Source organism: Oncorhynchus masou, chromosome 1 (assembly GCF_036934945.1).
Source record: "Oncorhynchus masou masou isolate Uvic2021 chromosome 1, UVic_Omas_1.1, whole genome shotgun sequence".
NCBI classification, from domain to species: domain Eukaryota; kingdom Metazoa; phylum Chordata; class Actinopteri; order Salmoniformes; family Salmonidae; genus Oncorhynchus; species Oncorhynchus masou.
The window spans coordinates 8447482-8461973 of NC_088212.1; the positions used below are offsets into that span (position 1 = coordinate 8447482).

Consider the following 14492-nt stretch of genomic DNA (forward strand, 5'->3'; position numbering starts at 1 on the left):
CGGAGGAGCGGGGTGACGTGAGAGAACTTGGGAAGGTTGAACACCAGACGGGCTGCGGCGTTCTGGATGAGTTGTAGGGGTTTAATGGCACAGGCAGGGAGCCCAGCCAACAGCGAGTTGCAGTAATCCAGACGGGAGATGACAAGTGCCTGGATTAGGACCTGCGCCGCTTCCTGTGTGAGGCAGGGTCGCACTCTGCGGATGTTGTAGAGCATGAACCTACAGGAACGGGCCACCGCCATGATGTTGGTTGAGAACGACAGGGTGTTGTCCAGGATCACGCCAAGGTTCTTAGCGCTCTGGGAGGAGGACACAATGGAGTTGTCAACCGTGATGGCGAGATCATGGAACGGGCAGTCCTTCCCCGGGAGGAAGAGCAGCTCCGTCTTGCCGAGGTTCAGCTTGAGGTGGTGATCCGTCATCCACACTGATATGTCTGCCAGACATGCAGAGATGCGATTCGCCACCTGGTCATCAGAAGGGGGAAAGGAGAAGATTAATTGTGTGTCGTCTGCATAGCAATGATAGGAGAGACCATGTGAGGTTATGACAGAGCCAAGTGACTTGGTGTATAGCGAGAATAGGAGAGGGCCTAGAACAGAGCCCTGGGGGACACCAGTGGTGAGAGCGCGTGGCGAGGAGACAGATTCTCGCCACGCCACCTGGTAGGAGCGACCTGTCAGGTAGGACGCAATCCAAGCGTGGGCCGCGCCGGAGATGCCCAACTCGGAGAGGGTGGAGAGGAGGATCTGGTGGTTCACAGTATCGAAGGCAGCCGATAGGTCTAGAAGGATGAGAGCAGAGGAGAGAGAGTTAGCTTTAGCAGTGCGGAGCGCCTCCGTGATACAGAGAAGAGCAGTCTCAGTTGAATGACTAGTCTTGAAACCTGACTGATTTGGATCAAGAAGGTCATTCTGAGAGAGATAGCGGGAGAGCTGGCCAAGGACGGCACTTTCAAGAGTTTTGGAGAGAAAAGAAAGAAGGGATACTGGTCTGTAGTTGTTGACATCGGAGGGATCGAGTGTAGGTTTTTTCAGAAGGGGTGCAACTCTCGCTCTCTTGAAGACGGAAGGGACGTAGCCAGCGGTCAGGGATGAGTTGATGAGCGAGGTGAGGTAAGGGAGAAGGTCTCCGGAAATGGTCTGGAGAAGAGAGGAGGGGATAGGGTCAAGCGGGCAGGTTGTTGGGCGGCCGGCCATCACAAGAAGCGAGATTTCATCTGGAGAGAGAGGGGAGAAAGAGGTCAGAGCACAGGGTAGGGCAGTGTGAGCAGAACCAGCGGTGTCGTTTGACTTAGCAAACGAGGATCGGATGTCGTCGACCTTCTTTTCAAAATGGTTGACGAAGTCATCTGCAGAGAGGGAGGAGGGGGGGAGGGGGAGGAGGATTCAGGAGGGAGGAGAAGGTGGCAAAGAGCTTCCTAGGGTTAGAGGCAGATGCTTGGAATTTAGAGTGGTAGAAAGTGGCTTTAGCAGCAGAGACAGAGGAGGAAAATGTAGAGAGGAGGGAGTGAAAGGATGCCAGGTCCGCAGGGAGGCGAGTTTTCCTCCATTTCCGCTCGGCTGCCCGGAGCTCTGTTCTGTGAGCTCGCAATGAGTCATCGAGCCACGGAGCGGGAGGGGAGGACCGAGCCGGCCTGGAGGATAGGGGACATAGAGAGTCAAAGGATGCAGAAAGGGAAGAGAGGAGGGTTGAGGAGGCAGAATCAGGAGATAGGTTGGAGAAGGTATGAGCAGAGGGAAGAGATGATAGGATGGAAGAGGAGAGAGTAGCGGGGGAGAGAGAGCGAAGGTTGGGACGGCGCGATACCATCCGAGTAGGGGCAGTGTGGGAAGTGTTGGATGAGAGCGAGAGGGAAAAGGATACAAGGTAGTGGTCGGAGACTTGGAGGGGAGTTGCAATGAGGTTAGTGGAAGAACAGCATCTAGTAAAGATGAGGTCGAGCGTATTGCCTGCCTTGTGAGTAGGGGGAAGGTGAGAGGGTGAGGTCAAAAGAGGAGAGGAGTGGAAAGAAGGAGGCAGAGAGGAATGAGTCAAAGGTAGACGTGGGGAGGTTAAAGTCGCCCAGGACTGTGAGAGGTGAGCCGTCCTCAGGAAAGGAGCTTATCAAGGCATCAAGCTCATTGATGAACTCTCCGAGGGAACCTGGAGGGCGATAAATGATAAGGATGTTAAGCTTGAAAGGGCTGGTAACTGTGACAGCATGGAATTCAAAGGAGGCGATAGACAGATGGGTAAGGGAGAGAGAGAGAATGACCACTTGGGAGAGATGAGGATCCCGGTGCCACCACCCCGCTGACCAGAAGCTCTCGGGGTGTGCGAGAACACGTGGGCGGACGAAGAGAGAGCAGTAGCAGTGTTATCTGTGGTGATCCATGTTTCCGTCAGTGCCAAGAAGTCGAGGGACTGGAGGGAGGCATAGGCTGAGATGAACTCTGCCTTGTTGGCCGCAGATCGGCAGTTCCAGAGGCTACCGGAGACCTGGAACTCCACGTGGGTCGTGCGCGCTGGGACCACCAGATTAGGGTGGCCGCGGCCACGCGGTGTGGAGCGTTTGTATGGTCTGTGCAGAGAGGAGAGAACAGGGATAGATAGACACATAGTTGACAGGCTACAGAAGAGGCTACGCTAATGCAAAGGAGATTGGAATGACAAGTGGACTACACGTCTCGAATGTTCAGAAAGTTAAGCTTACGTAGCAAGAATCTTATTGACTAAAATGATTGAAATGCTACAGTACTGCTGGAGTAGGCTAGCTGGCAGTGGCTGCGTTGTTGACTTTGTAGGCTAGCTGGTAGTGGCTGCGATGTTGACACTACACTAATCAAGTCGTTCCGTCGAGTGTAATAGTTTCTACAGTGCTGCTATTCGGGGGCTAGCTGGCTAGCTAGCAGGTTGATAGCGTTACGTTACCTTAAAAGAACGACAATAGCTGGCTAGCTAACCTAGAAAATCGCTCTAGGCTACACAATTGTCTTAGATACAAAGACGGCTATGTAGCTAGCTAGCTACGATCAAACAAATCAAACCGTTGTACTGTAATAGTTTCTACAGTGCTGCTATTCGGGGGCTAGCTGGCTAGCTATGTTAAAAGAACGACAATAGCTGGCCAGCTAACCTAGAAAATCGCTCTAGACTACACAATTGTCTTAGATACAAAGACGGCTATGTAGCTGGCTAGCTACGATCAAACAAATCAAACCGTTGTACTGTAATGAAGTGAAATGAAAATGTGATACTACCTGTGGAGCGACGCGGAATGTTGACCGGGTAGTTGAAGTTCAATTCGGTAGAGGTTGGCTAGCTGTTGGCTAGCTAGCTAGCAGCATCTCCTACGTTAAGGACGACAAATAGCTGGCTAGCTAACCTCGGTAAATTAAGATAATCACTCTAAGTCTACACACTCTAAACTACACAATTATCTTGGATACGAAGACAGCGAAGACAACTATGTAGCTAGCTGACACTACGCTAATCGAGTCGTTCAGTTGAGTGTAATAGTTTCTACAGTGCTGGTGGACAGTGGATGTTAGCTAGCTGCTTAGCTAGCTGCTGGGCAGATACGTTAGGACGACGAAATACGATAATTATGCAATTATCTTTGATACAAAGACGGCTATGTAGCTAGCTAAGAAGAAATTGCTAAGATTAGACAAATCAAACCGTTGTACTATAATGAAATGTAATGAAATGTAATGAAAAGTTATACTACCTGCGGACCGAAGTGTAGATGCGACCGCTCGCTCCAACCCGGAACCGGTTATTCAACCCCAATAAAACTGTTCACTCTCCCTCCAGACCTTATTCAACCCCAATAAAACTGTTCTCTCTCCCTCCAGACCTCATTCAACCCCAATAAAACTGTTCTCTCTCCCTCCAGACCTTATTCAACCCCAATAAAACTGTTCTCTCTCCCTCCAGACCTCATTCAACCCCAATAAAACTGTTCTCTCTCCCTCCAGACCTTATTCAACCCCACTAAAACTGTTCTCTCTCCCTCCAGACCTTATTCAACCCCACTAAAACCCCACTAAAACTGTTCTCTCTCCCTCCAGACCTTATTCAACCCCAATAAAACTGTTCACTCTCCCTCCAGACCTTATTCAACCCCAATAAAACTGTTCTCTCTCCCTCCAGACCTTATTCAACCCCAATAAAACTGTTCTCTCTCCCTCCAGACCTTATTCAACCTCAATAAAACTGTTCTCTCTCCCTCCAGACCTTATTCAACCCCAATAAAACTGTTCTCTCTCCCTCCAGACCTTATTCAACCCCAATAAAACTGTTCTCTTTGTCCCTCCAGACCTTATTCAACCCCAATAAAACTGTTCTCTTTCTCCCTCCAGACCTTATTCAACCCCAATAAAACTGTTCTCTCTCCCTCCAGACCTTATTCAACCCCAATAAAACTGTTCTCTCTCCCTCCAGACCTTATTCAACCCCAATAAAACTGTTCTCTCTCCCTCCAGACCTTATTCAACCCCAATAAAACTGTTCTTTCTCCCTCCAGACCTTATTCAACCCCAATAAAACTGTGGTGAAGATGTTCCTCGTGACCTATAACTTTGGGGACATGCCCGTCAATCACATGACCTTCCTGCGTCACCGCATCTTCCTGGTTCCCGTGGAGGAGGCGGGGCCAGGTGGGAAGGGGGAGGGGCCTACAGAGCCCAGGGCAACACCCGCAGAGAGGAAGAAGATTCTCTGCTACTTGATACACCTCAGGTATGTCTATCTGGTGATTTGCTGTTTGTTTTTAAAAGGATAATCCACCCCCAGAAATAAAAATCATTAAATTCCTGCCAATTTGGTGAACGCCTATGTTCGATCAGTGGTTATAGAACAAAATTTACCCCATTGGCTTAACTTCTAAGTGGTAAGTCTGTGAAATCAGAAAATTGTGTAGGAACGTGTCATAGCTACAGTGCCTTCAGAAAGTATTCATACCCCTTGACTTATTGCACATTGTGTTGTGTTACAGCCTGAATTCAAAATGGATTCAATATTATTTTTTTTCTCTCGTCCATCTACACACTATCCAATAATGAAAATGTGTTTTTGAAAATTTTTGCAAATGTATTGAAAATGTAATACAGAAATACCTCATTTACATAAGTATCACACCCCTAAATCAATAACTGTTAGAATCACCTTTTGGCATCGATAACAGCTGTGAGTCTTTCTGCGTCTCTAAGAGCCTTCCACACCTGGCTTTTCACAAAATTTGCCCATTTTTGTTCTTTAGACAATTCTTCAAGCTCTGTCAAATTGGTTGTTGATCATGGCTAGACAGCCATTTTCAGGTCTTGCCATAGATTTTCAAGGAGAACTGTAAGTCTGCCACTCAGGAACAATCCATGTCTTCTTGGTACGCAACTCCAGTGTAGATTTGACCTTGTGTTTTCGGTCGTTCCTGCTGAAAGGTGAATTCATCTCCCAGACTGAACAAGCTTTTCCTTACTTAAGTGTTGTGGAGTAACTACAATGTTGTTGATCCATCCTCAGTTCATTAAACTATAACATTTTTAAAGTCACTATTGTCCTCATGTAGAAATCCCTGAGGTGTTTCTGAGTTTGGAAGGACGCCTGTATCTTTGTAGTGACTGGGTGTATTGATACACCATCCAAAGTGTAGTTAATAACTTCACCGTGCTCAAAGCTATGTTCAATGTCTGTTTTTTTATTTATTTTATCCCTCTACCAATAGTTGCCCTTCTATGCGAGGCATTGGAAAATGTTGATGGTCTTTGTGGTTGAATCTGTGTTTGAAATTCACTGCTCGACTGAGGGACCTTTATAGACGATTGTATGTGTGGGGTACAGAGATCAGAGTAGTCAATCAAAAATCATGTTAAACACTATTATACACAGAGTGAGTCCATGTGACTTGTGAAGCACATATTTACTTCTGAACTTGTTTAGGCCATAACAAAGGGGTTTTAATACTTATTGACTCAAGACATTTCAGTTTTGTATTTTTTATTATTTTGCACAAATTTAGAAAAACATCATTCCATTTTGTTAGTATGGGCAATGTTGTATAGGCCAGTGTCAAATAAATATCAATTTAATCCATTTGAAGTTCAGTTTGTAATACAACAAAAATGTGGAACAAGTCGAGGGCTGTGAATAGTTTTTGAAGGCTCTGTACATGGTTCTCGTCATAATGCTTTTAAAACAATTACCGGGACTCCAGATGGCCAAATCAGCCAATATTTAGTATGTACACACTTGTGTCTACAACACATCTATCCATTTATATCGCCATGACAATGTGTACAGTAATTTCCCTTAGACGTGCTCAATCTAAACGGTGTACCAAATTATTCAATTTAGTTGTGTGTCTGTGGGGAAACGTGGTAAAAGACCGGTGTTGCCATAGCAACATACCCTGCACTCGCTCTGGGCTGAGAGGAACTGCAAGTTGAGCTCTGCGAGATAAATAATGCAGTTTGTTTGGGCAATTTTTTTATTTTATTTTTTTATTTTACAGCTAGCTTGTTACCTCACATGCTAATATTGACTTCGGTATTATTGTGTGTAGCCACGTTTGCTAACTAGCCATCTAGCCCAGAGAGAGAGCACTGCATTGTGGGTTTTGTAGTCGCCATGAGCAGCAATAGATTTCCACACGTGTTGCTACCAATCTTGTAATAATGACTAATTGAAACGTTTGTTCACAAAAAATATGGTTTTCACATACTAGTGTTATTTAACAATGTTTAACACTGTTAATCATAGGCACTTGTTGTTTGGAGTGGATTATTCCTTTAAGGTTCAGTTTGTTGTGGAATTGTATTTTTCTGTACGGTTTGTATGGCATGTGCAATATCTTTTGTTTGGAATGTCTGTCGATCCAGTCCAACCTCATCCATCTCCATCCTTCCAGTCCAACCTCATCCATCTCCATCCTTCCAGTCCAACCTCATCCATCTCCATCCTTCCAGTCCAACCTCATCCATCTCCATCCTTCCAGTCCAACCTCATCCATCTCCATCCTTCCAGTCCAACCTCATCCATCTCCATCCTTCCAGTCCAACCTCATCCATCTCCATCCTTCCAGTCCAACCTCATCCATCTCCATCCTTCCAGTCCAACCTCATCCATCTCCATCCTTCTAGTCCAACCTCATCCATCTCCATCCTTCTAGTCCAACCTCATCCATCTCCATCCTTCTAGTCCAACCTCATCCATCTCCATCCTTCTAGTCCAACCTCATCCATCTTCATCCTTCTAGTCCAACCTCATCCATCTCCATCCTTCTAGTCCAACCTCATCCATCTCCATCCTTCTAGTCCAACCTCATCCATCTCCATCCTTCCAGTCCAACCTCATCCATCTCCATCCTTCCAGTCCAACCTCATCCATCTCCATCCTTCTAGTCCAACCTCATCCATCTCCATCCTTCTAGTCCAACCTCATCCATCTCCATCCTTCTAGTCCAACCTCATCCATCTCCATCCTTCTAGTCCAACCTCATCCATCTCCATCCTTCCAGTCCAACCTCATCCATCTCCATCCTTCCAGTCCAACCTCATCCATCTCCATCCTTCCAGTCCAACCTCATCCATCTCCATCCTTCCAGTCCAACCTCATCCATCTCCATCCTTCCAGTCCAACCTCATCCATCTCCATCCTTCCAGTCCAACCTCATCCATCTCCATCCTTCCAGTCCAACCTCATCCATCTCCATCCTTCCAGTCCAACCTCATCCATCTCCATCCTTCCAGTCCAACCTCATCCATCTCCATCCTTCCAGTCCAACCTCATCCATCTCCATCCTTCCAGTCCAACCTCATCCATCTCCATCCTTCCAGTCCAACCTCATCCATCTCCATCCTTCCAGTCCAACCTCATCCATCTCCATCCTTCTAGTCCAACCTCATCCATCTCCATCCTTCCATCTCCGTCCATCCATTCCCACTCATCCATCTATTCCCGTCCATCTATTCCCACTCATCCATCTATTCCCACTCATCCATCTATTCCCACTCATCCATCTATTCCCTCCCACCCACCCATCCATCTATTCCCACTCATCCATCTATTCCCACTCATCCATCTATTCCCACCCATCCATCTATTCCCACCCATCCATCTATTCCCACTCATCCATCTATTCCCACCCATCCATCTATTCCCACCCATCCATCTGTTTGTTGTTTGCTTTGTTTGTACGAAACCAAGATTCATTTTATAGCATTTCAAGTGCAGGATTTTTAAAAATGTTTTCTAATGTAATCATGTACTTAGTGTCTTTAGGATTGGTTGCTGGTCAGTGCCTTGTTTCAGTAGAGTAGCTTTACACAGGCTACTGACGGTGAGGCTTCTTCTTTGTTTTCTCTTGACTCTGTAGATTCCAGAGCTCCAAATCTGGGAAGATTTACCTGCACAACGATATCCGGCTGCTTTTCTCCCGCAAGTCCATCGAGGTGGACACAGGGATCCCTTACGAGCTCAAATCTTTCACCGAGGTGCCAAGAAACCCCAAATACTCCACCCGTGTGTGACCCTACGGCTCCTAATCCCTGACCCCTAACGCAGCCTGGAATAGGGCATAGACAGACTGCTCAGTACATCGACGAGAATACTTGAATAGACTTTACATACATACATACATACATACATACATACATACACACACACACACACACACACACACACACACACACACACACACACACACACACATACATAAATGCATACATACACTATATATAAAAATGTATGTGGACACCCCTTCAAATTAGTGGATTCGGCTATTTCAGCAATACCCGTTGCTGATAGGTGTATAAAATCGAGCACACAGCCATGCATTCTCCATAGACAGGCCATTCTACTGCCAATATTTTACTGAAGAGCTCAGAGACTTTCAACGTGGCACCGTCATAGGATGCCACCTTTCCAACAAGTCAGTTTGTCAAATGTATGCCCAGGTAGAGCTCTCCCCGGTCAACAACAGCTCGGCCGCAAAGTGGTAGGCCTCACAAGCTCGCCGGACGGCTGGGTGCTGAAGCAAATAGAACTCCTCTGTCCTCGGTTGCAACGGTCCGTTCCAAACTGGGAGCAACGTCGGCACAATAACTGTTCGTCGGGAGTTTCATGAAATGGGTTTCCATGGCCGAGCAGCCGCACACACAAGCATAAGATCACCACGCGCAATGCCAAGCGTCGGCTGGTGTAGTGCGAAGCTCGCCTTTTATTGTACTATGGAGTGGTGGAAACGCGTTTTCTGGAGGGATGAATCACGCTTCACAATCTGGCAGTCTGACGGACGAATCTGGGTATGGCGGATGGAGAACGCATAGTGCCAACTGTAAAGTTTGGTGGAGGAGGAATAATGGTCTGGGGCTGTTTTTCAGTGAAGGTAAATCTTAACGCTACAGCATACAATGACATTCTAGACGATTCTGTGCTTCCAACTTTGTGGCAACAGTTTGGGGAAGGCCCTTTCCTGTTTCAGCATGACAATGCCCCGTGCACAAAGCGAGGTCCATACAGAAATGGTTTGTCGAGATCGGTGTGGAAGAACTTGACTGGCCTGCACAGAGCCCTGACCTCAACCCCATCGAACACCTTTGGGATGAATTGGAACGCCAACTACGAGTCAGACCTAATCGCCCGACCTCACTAATACTCTTGTGGCTGAATAGAAGCAAGTACCCACAGCAATGTTCCAACATCTAGTGGAAAGCCTTCTCAGACGAGTGGAGGCTGTTATAGCTGCAAAGGGGGGGGGGCGGGCAACTCCATATTAATGCCCATGATTTTGGAATGAGATGTTTGTTGAGAAGGTGTCCACATACTTTTGGTCATGTAGTGTACATGCATGCATACATACAAACATGCACAGACAACAAGCATTGATCGATACTTGCACCCAAGCTAAGCAGACGTGTGTGTGTGTGTGTGTGTGTGTGTGTGTGTGTGTGTGTGTGTGACCACTCTTCTGTCTAGAGTTGAGTGTTAACATGCCTTGTGACGAACCTAAAAAACCAGTTGTACTCTAGTGCCATTCGTTTCACACACACTGTCCTTCATTCACTCTGCCTGCACCTGCCCTCTCACCCCCTCGGTGGACCAATGGACAACCCTGCCACCTCAATCAGCCAGCCAATTGGGAGAAGAGGACTGTAAGAGCATTAAACGAGCACATCCCAGTAAAGGGGGGGAGGGACAAAACACAAACTGTATTTAACTGGAGAGAAGAAGAGACAGAGGAGCAGTAGTGAAACAAAGACTGATTTATCTCAATCAATTGAAGAATAAAGATTGAGACATCAGATGTGTGACACACCCTGCAAACGCCGAAACAATTGGCTACACTCAGGACTTAACTGTACTGTATTTTGATTGAAGCCTATAGACGTTCCAGGGAACCTCCCCCATTTCAAGTGACATGGTACGGTTCACTGTGTAGGATGTAAGTGGGGAATGTACCATGTAGTGGGTGGAAGGGGTGGATGCCTCCTTTCATGTAGACAGATGGAGGGTTCACTGTGTTTTTAGTTCTCTTTCTGTTCAAAACAGTCTGAAATGAGAGCAGAAGGGAAATGAGCAAAAAAAAAAATGCTGTAGGATTTAATTTATGTTCGCAAATGTCTTAAAAAGCTGCACAATTAGACAGTGTTTTTATTTTATTTTTTTAGACCGATATGCTTTTGCTGCATTAAAAATGTCCCCGTATTCCCTACATAGAGCCCTATAGGCCCTGGTCTAGTGTAGTGCTCTATAGAGCCCTATAGGCCCTGGTCTAGTGTAGTGCTCTATAGAGCCCTATAGGCCCTGGTCTAATGTAGTGCTCTATAGAGCCCTATAGGCCCTGGTCTAATGTAGTGCACTATAGAGCCCTATAGGCCCTGGTCTAATGTAGTGCACTATAGAGCCCTATAGGCCCTGGTCTAATGTAGTGCACTATAGAGCCCTATAGGCCCTGGTCTAATGTAGTGCACTATAGAGCCCTATAGGCCCTGGTCTAATGTAGTGCTCTATAGAGCCCTATAGGCCCTGGTCTAATGTAGTGCACTATAGAGCCCTATAGGCCCTGGTCTAATGTAGTGCACTATATGGGGAATAGGGTACCATTTGATACACCATCTTTCTCTGTGATGGAGGGCTGTGATGGAGGGAGGGTAAAAGTAGAGGTGGGATGGGAGGGAGGGAGGGAGGGTAAAAGTAGAGGTGGGATGGGAGGGAGGGAGGGAGGGAGGGTAAAAGTAGAGGTGGGATGGGAGGGTAAAAGTAGAGATGGGAGGGGGGAGGGAGGGTAAAAGTAGAGGTGGGATGGGAGGGAGGGGGAGGGAGGGTAAAAGTAGAGGTGGGATGGGGGTGGGGTGGGAGGGTAAAAGTAGAGGTGGGGTGGGAGGGTAAAAGTAGAGGTGGGGAGGGAGGGTAAAAGTAGAGGTGGGGAGGGAGGGTAAAAGTAGAGGTGGGATGGGAGGGAGGGGGGAGGGAGGGTAAAAGTAGAGGTGGGATGGGAGGGGGGGTGGGAGGGTAAAAGTAGAGGTGGGGTGGGAGGGTAAAAGTAGAGGTGGGGAGGGAGGGTAAAAGTAGAGGTGGGATGGGAGGGAGGGGGGAGGGAGGGTAAAAGTAGAGGTGGGATGGGAGGGTAAAAGTAGAGGTGGGATGGGAGGGTAAAAGTAGAGATGGGAGGGGGGGAGGGAGGGTAAAAGTAGAGGTGGGATGGGAGGGAGGGTAAAAGTAGAGATGGGGGAGGGAGGGTAAATGTATGTGTATTTTAAATTAAACTCAGCCACTTGCGAGTAAAACCTGGGTCTTGATTTTGATATTATTGTTAACATGTGTTTGTATTGAATGTGTTAATAGCTTATCGCTGTCCTCACAACAGTTTCACCCTCACAACAGTTTCACATGTAGAATTGTCAAATAAATCTGAGACTCGTGGGTTCAGTAAATGTAGTGTCCATCCAGTCACACACACACACACACACTGAGTGGACAAGACACTAAGAACACCTGCTCTTTCCATGACATAGCTTTCACCTGGCCAGTCTATCATCCCTTATTGATGTCACTTGTTAAATCCACTTCAATCAGTGTAGATGAAGGAGAGGAGACGGGTTTAAGAAGTAGTTTTAAGTCTTAAGACAATTGAGACGGATTGTGTATGTGCGCCGTTGGAGTGGTGGACTACAGGACATCGGTGACAGTATTACGTTTACTGTCTATTGAAAGTGACCAGAGCACTGCCAGATATGATAGTTGTTCCTGCAGGACTGTCCCGCTGTGTTCCTACAGGACTGTCCCGCTGTGTTCCTTCAGGACTGTCCGGCTGTGTTCCTACAGGACTGTCCCGCTGTGTTCCTACAGGACTGTCCGGCTGTGTACCTACAGGACTGTCCCGCTGTGTTCCTACAGGACTGTCCCGCTGTGTTCCTTCAGGACTGTCCGGCTGTGTTCCTACAGGACTGTCCCGCTGTGTTCCTTCAGGACTGTCCCGCTGTGTTCCTACAGGACTGTCTGGCTGTATTGAGAAACAGCAGAGCAGCCGTCTTCCCCATTCGAATAGACACATCATTCTGTACACCAATCAGATCACTGCCTCATGACACAGGGAAACGCAGAGATTCTGCCTCATGACACAGGGAAACGCAGAGATTCTGCCTCATGACACAGGGAAACGCAGAGATTCTGCCTAATGACACAGGGAAACGCAGAGATTCTGCCTAATGACACAGGGAAACGCAGAGATTCTGCCTAATGACACAGGGAAACGCAGAGATTCTGCCTAATGACACAGGGAAACGCAGAGATTCTGCCTAATGACACAGGGAAACGCAGAGAGATCCTGCCTCATGACACAGGGAAACGCAGAGAGATTCTGCCTCATGACACAGGGAAACGCAGAGATTCTGCCTAATGACACAGGGAAACGCAGAGATTCTGCCTCATGACACAGGGAAACGCAGAGATTCTGCCTAATGACACAGGGAAACACAGAGATTCTGCCTAATGACACAGGGAAACGCAGAGATTCTGCCTCATGACACAGGGAAACGCAGAGATTCTGCCTCATGACACAGGGAAACGCAGAGAGATCCTGCCTCATGACACAGGGAAACGCAGAGAGATCCTGCCTCATGACACAGGGAAACACAGAGATTCTGCCTCATGACACAGGGGCAGAGATTCTGCCTCATGACACAGGGAAACGCAGAGAGATCCTGCCTCATGACACAGGGAAACGCAGAGATCCTGCCTCATGACACAGGGAAACGCAGAGAGATCCTGCCTCATGACACAGGGAAACGCAGAGATTCTGCCTCATGACACAGGGAAACACAGAGATTCTGCCTCATGACACAGGGAAACGCAGAGATTCTGCCTAATGACACAGGGAAACGCAGAGATTCTGCCTAATGACACAGGGAAACGCAGAGATTCTGCCTAATGACACAGGGAAACGCAGAGATTCTGCCTAATGACACAGGGAAACGCAGAGATTCTGCCTCATGACACAGGGAAACGCAGAGATTCTGCCTAATGACACAGGGAAACGCAGAGATTCTGCCTAATGACACAGGGAAACACAGAGATTCTGCCTCATGACACAGGGAAACGCAGAGATTCTGCCTCATGACACAGGGAAACACAGAGATTCTGCCTAATGACACAGGGAAACGCAGAGATTCTGCATAATGACACAGGGAAACGCAGAGATTCTGCATAATGACACAGGGAAACGCAGAGATTCTGCATAATGACACAGGGAAACGCAGAGATTCTGCCTCATGACACAGGGAAACGCAGAGAGATCCTTCCTCATGACACAGGGAAACGCAGAGATTCTGCCTCATGACACAGGGAAACGCAGAGATTCTGCCTAATGACACAGGGAAACGCAGAGATTCTGCCTAATGACACAGGGAAACGCAGAGATTCTGCCTAATGACACAGGGAAACGCAGAGATTCTGCCTCATGACACAGGGAAACGCAGAGATTCTGCCTCATGACACAGGGAAACGCAGAGATTCTGCCTAATGACACAGGGAAACGCAGAGATTCTGCCTAATGACACAGGGAAACGCAGAGATTCTGCCTAATGACACAGGGAAACGCAGAGATTCTGCCTAATGACACAGGGAAACGCAGAGATTCTGCCTAATGACACAGGGAAACGCAGAGAGATCCTGCCTCATGACACAGGGAAACACAGAGATCCTGCCTCATGACACAGGGAAACACAGAGATTCTGCCTCATGACACAGGGAAACACAGAGATTCTGCCTCATGACACAGGGAAACACAGAGATTCTGCCTCATGACACAGGGAAACACAGAGATTCTGCCTCATGACACAGGGAAACACAGAGATCCTTCCTCATGACACAGGGAAACGCAGAGAGATCCTTCCTCATGACACAGGGAAACGCAGAGAGATCCTGCCTCATGACACAGGGAAACGCAGAGAGATCCTTCCTCATGACACAGGGAAACGCAGAGAGATCCTGCCTCATGACACAGGGAAACG

At 47.6% G+C, this 14492-nt stretch overlaps 1 protein-coding gene across 2 annotated transcripts in view; it reads left to right on the top strand.

Moving 5' to 3' along the window:
• LOC135512266 (atos homolog protein B) overlaps positions 1-8699 on the top strand; it is a 51134-nt gene extending 42435 nt beyond the window's left edge. For both annotated transcript variants that reach the window (XM_064934155.1, XM_064934243.1), the window contains exons 8-9: positions 4511-4725; positions 8357-8699. In XM_064934155.1, coding sequence (XP_064790227.1) covers positions 4511-4725; positions 8357-8510 — 369 coding nt within the window. In that variant the 3' untranslated portion in view covers positions 8511-8699. The remainder of the gene's footprint in view (positions 1-4510; positions 4726-8356) is intronic.
• The last annotated feature ends 5793 nt before the right edge of the window (positions 8700-14492 follow it).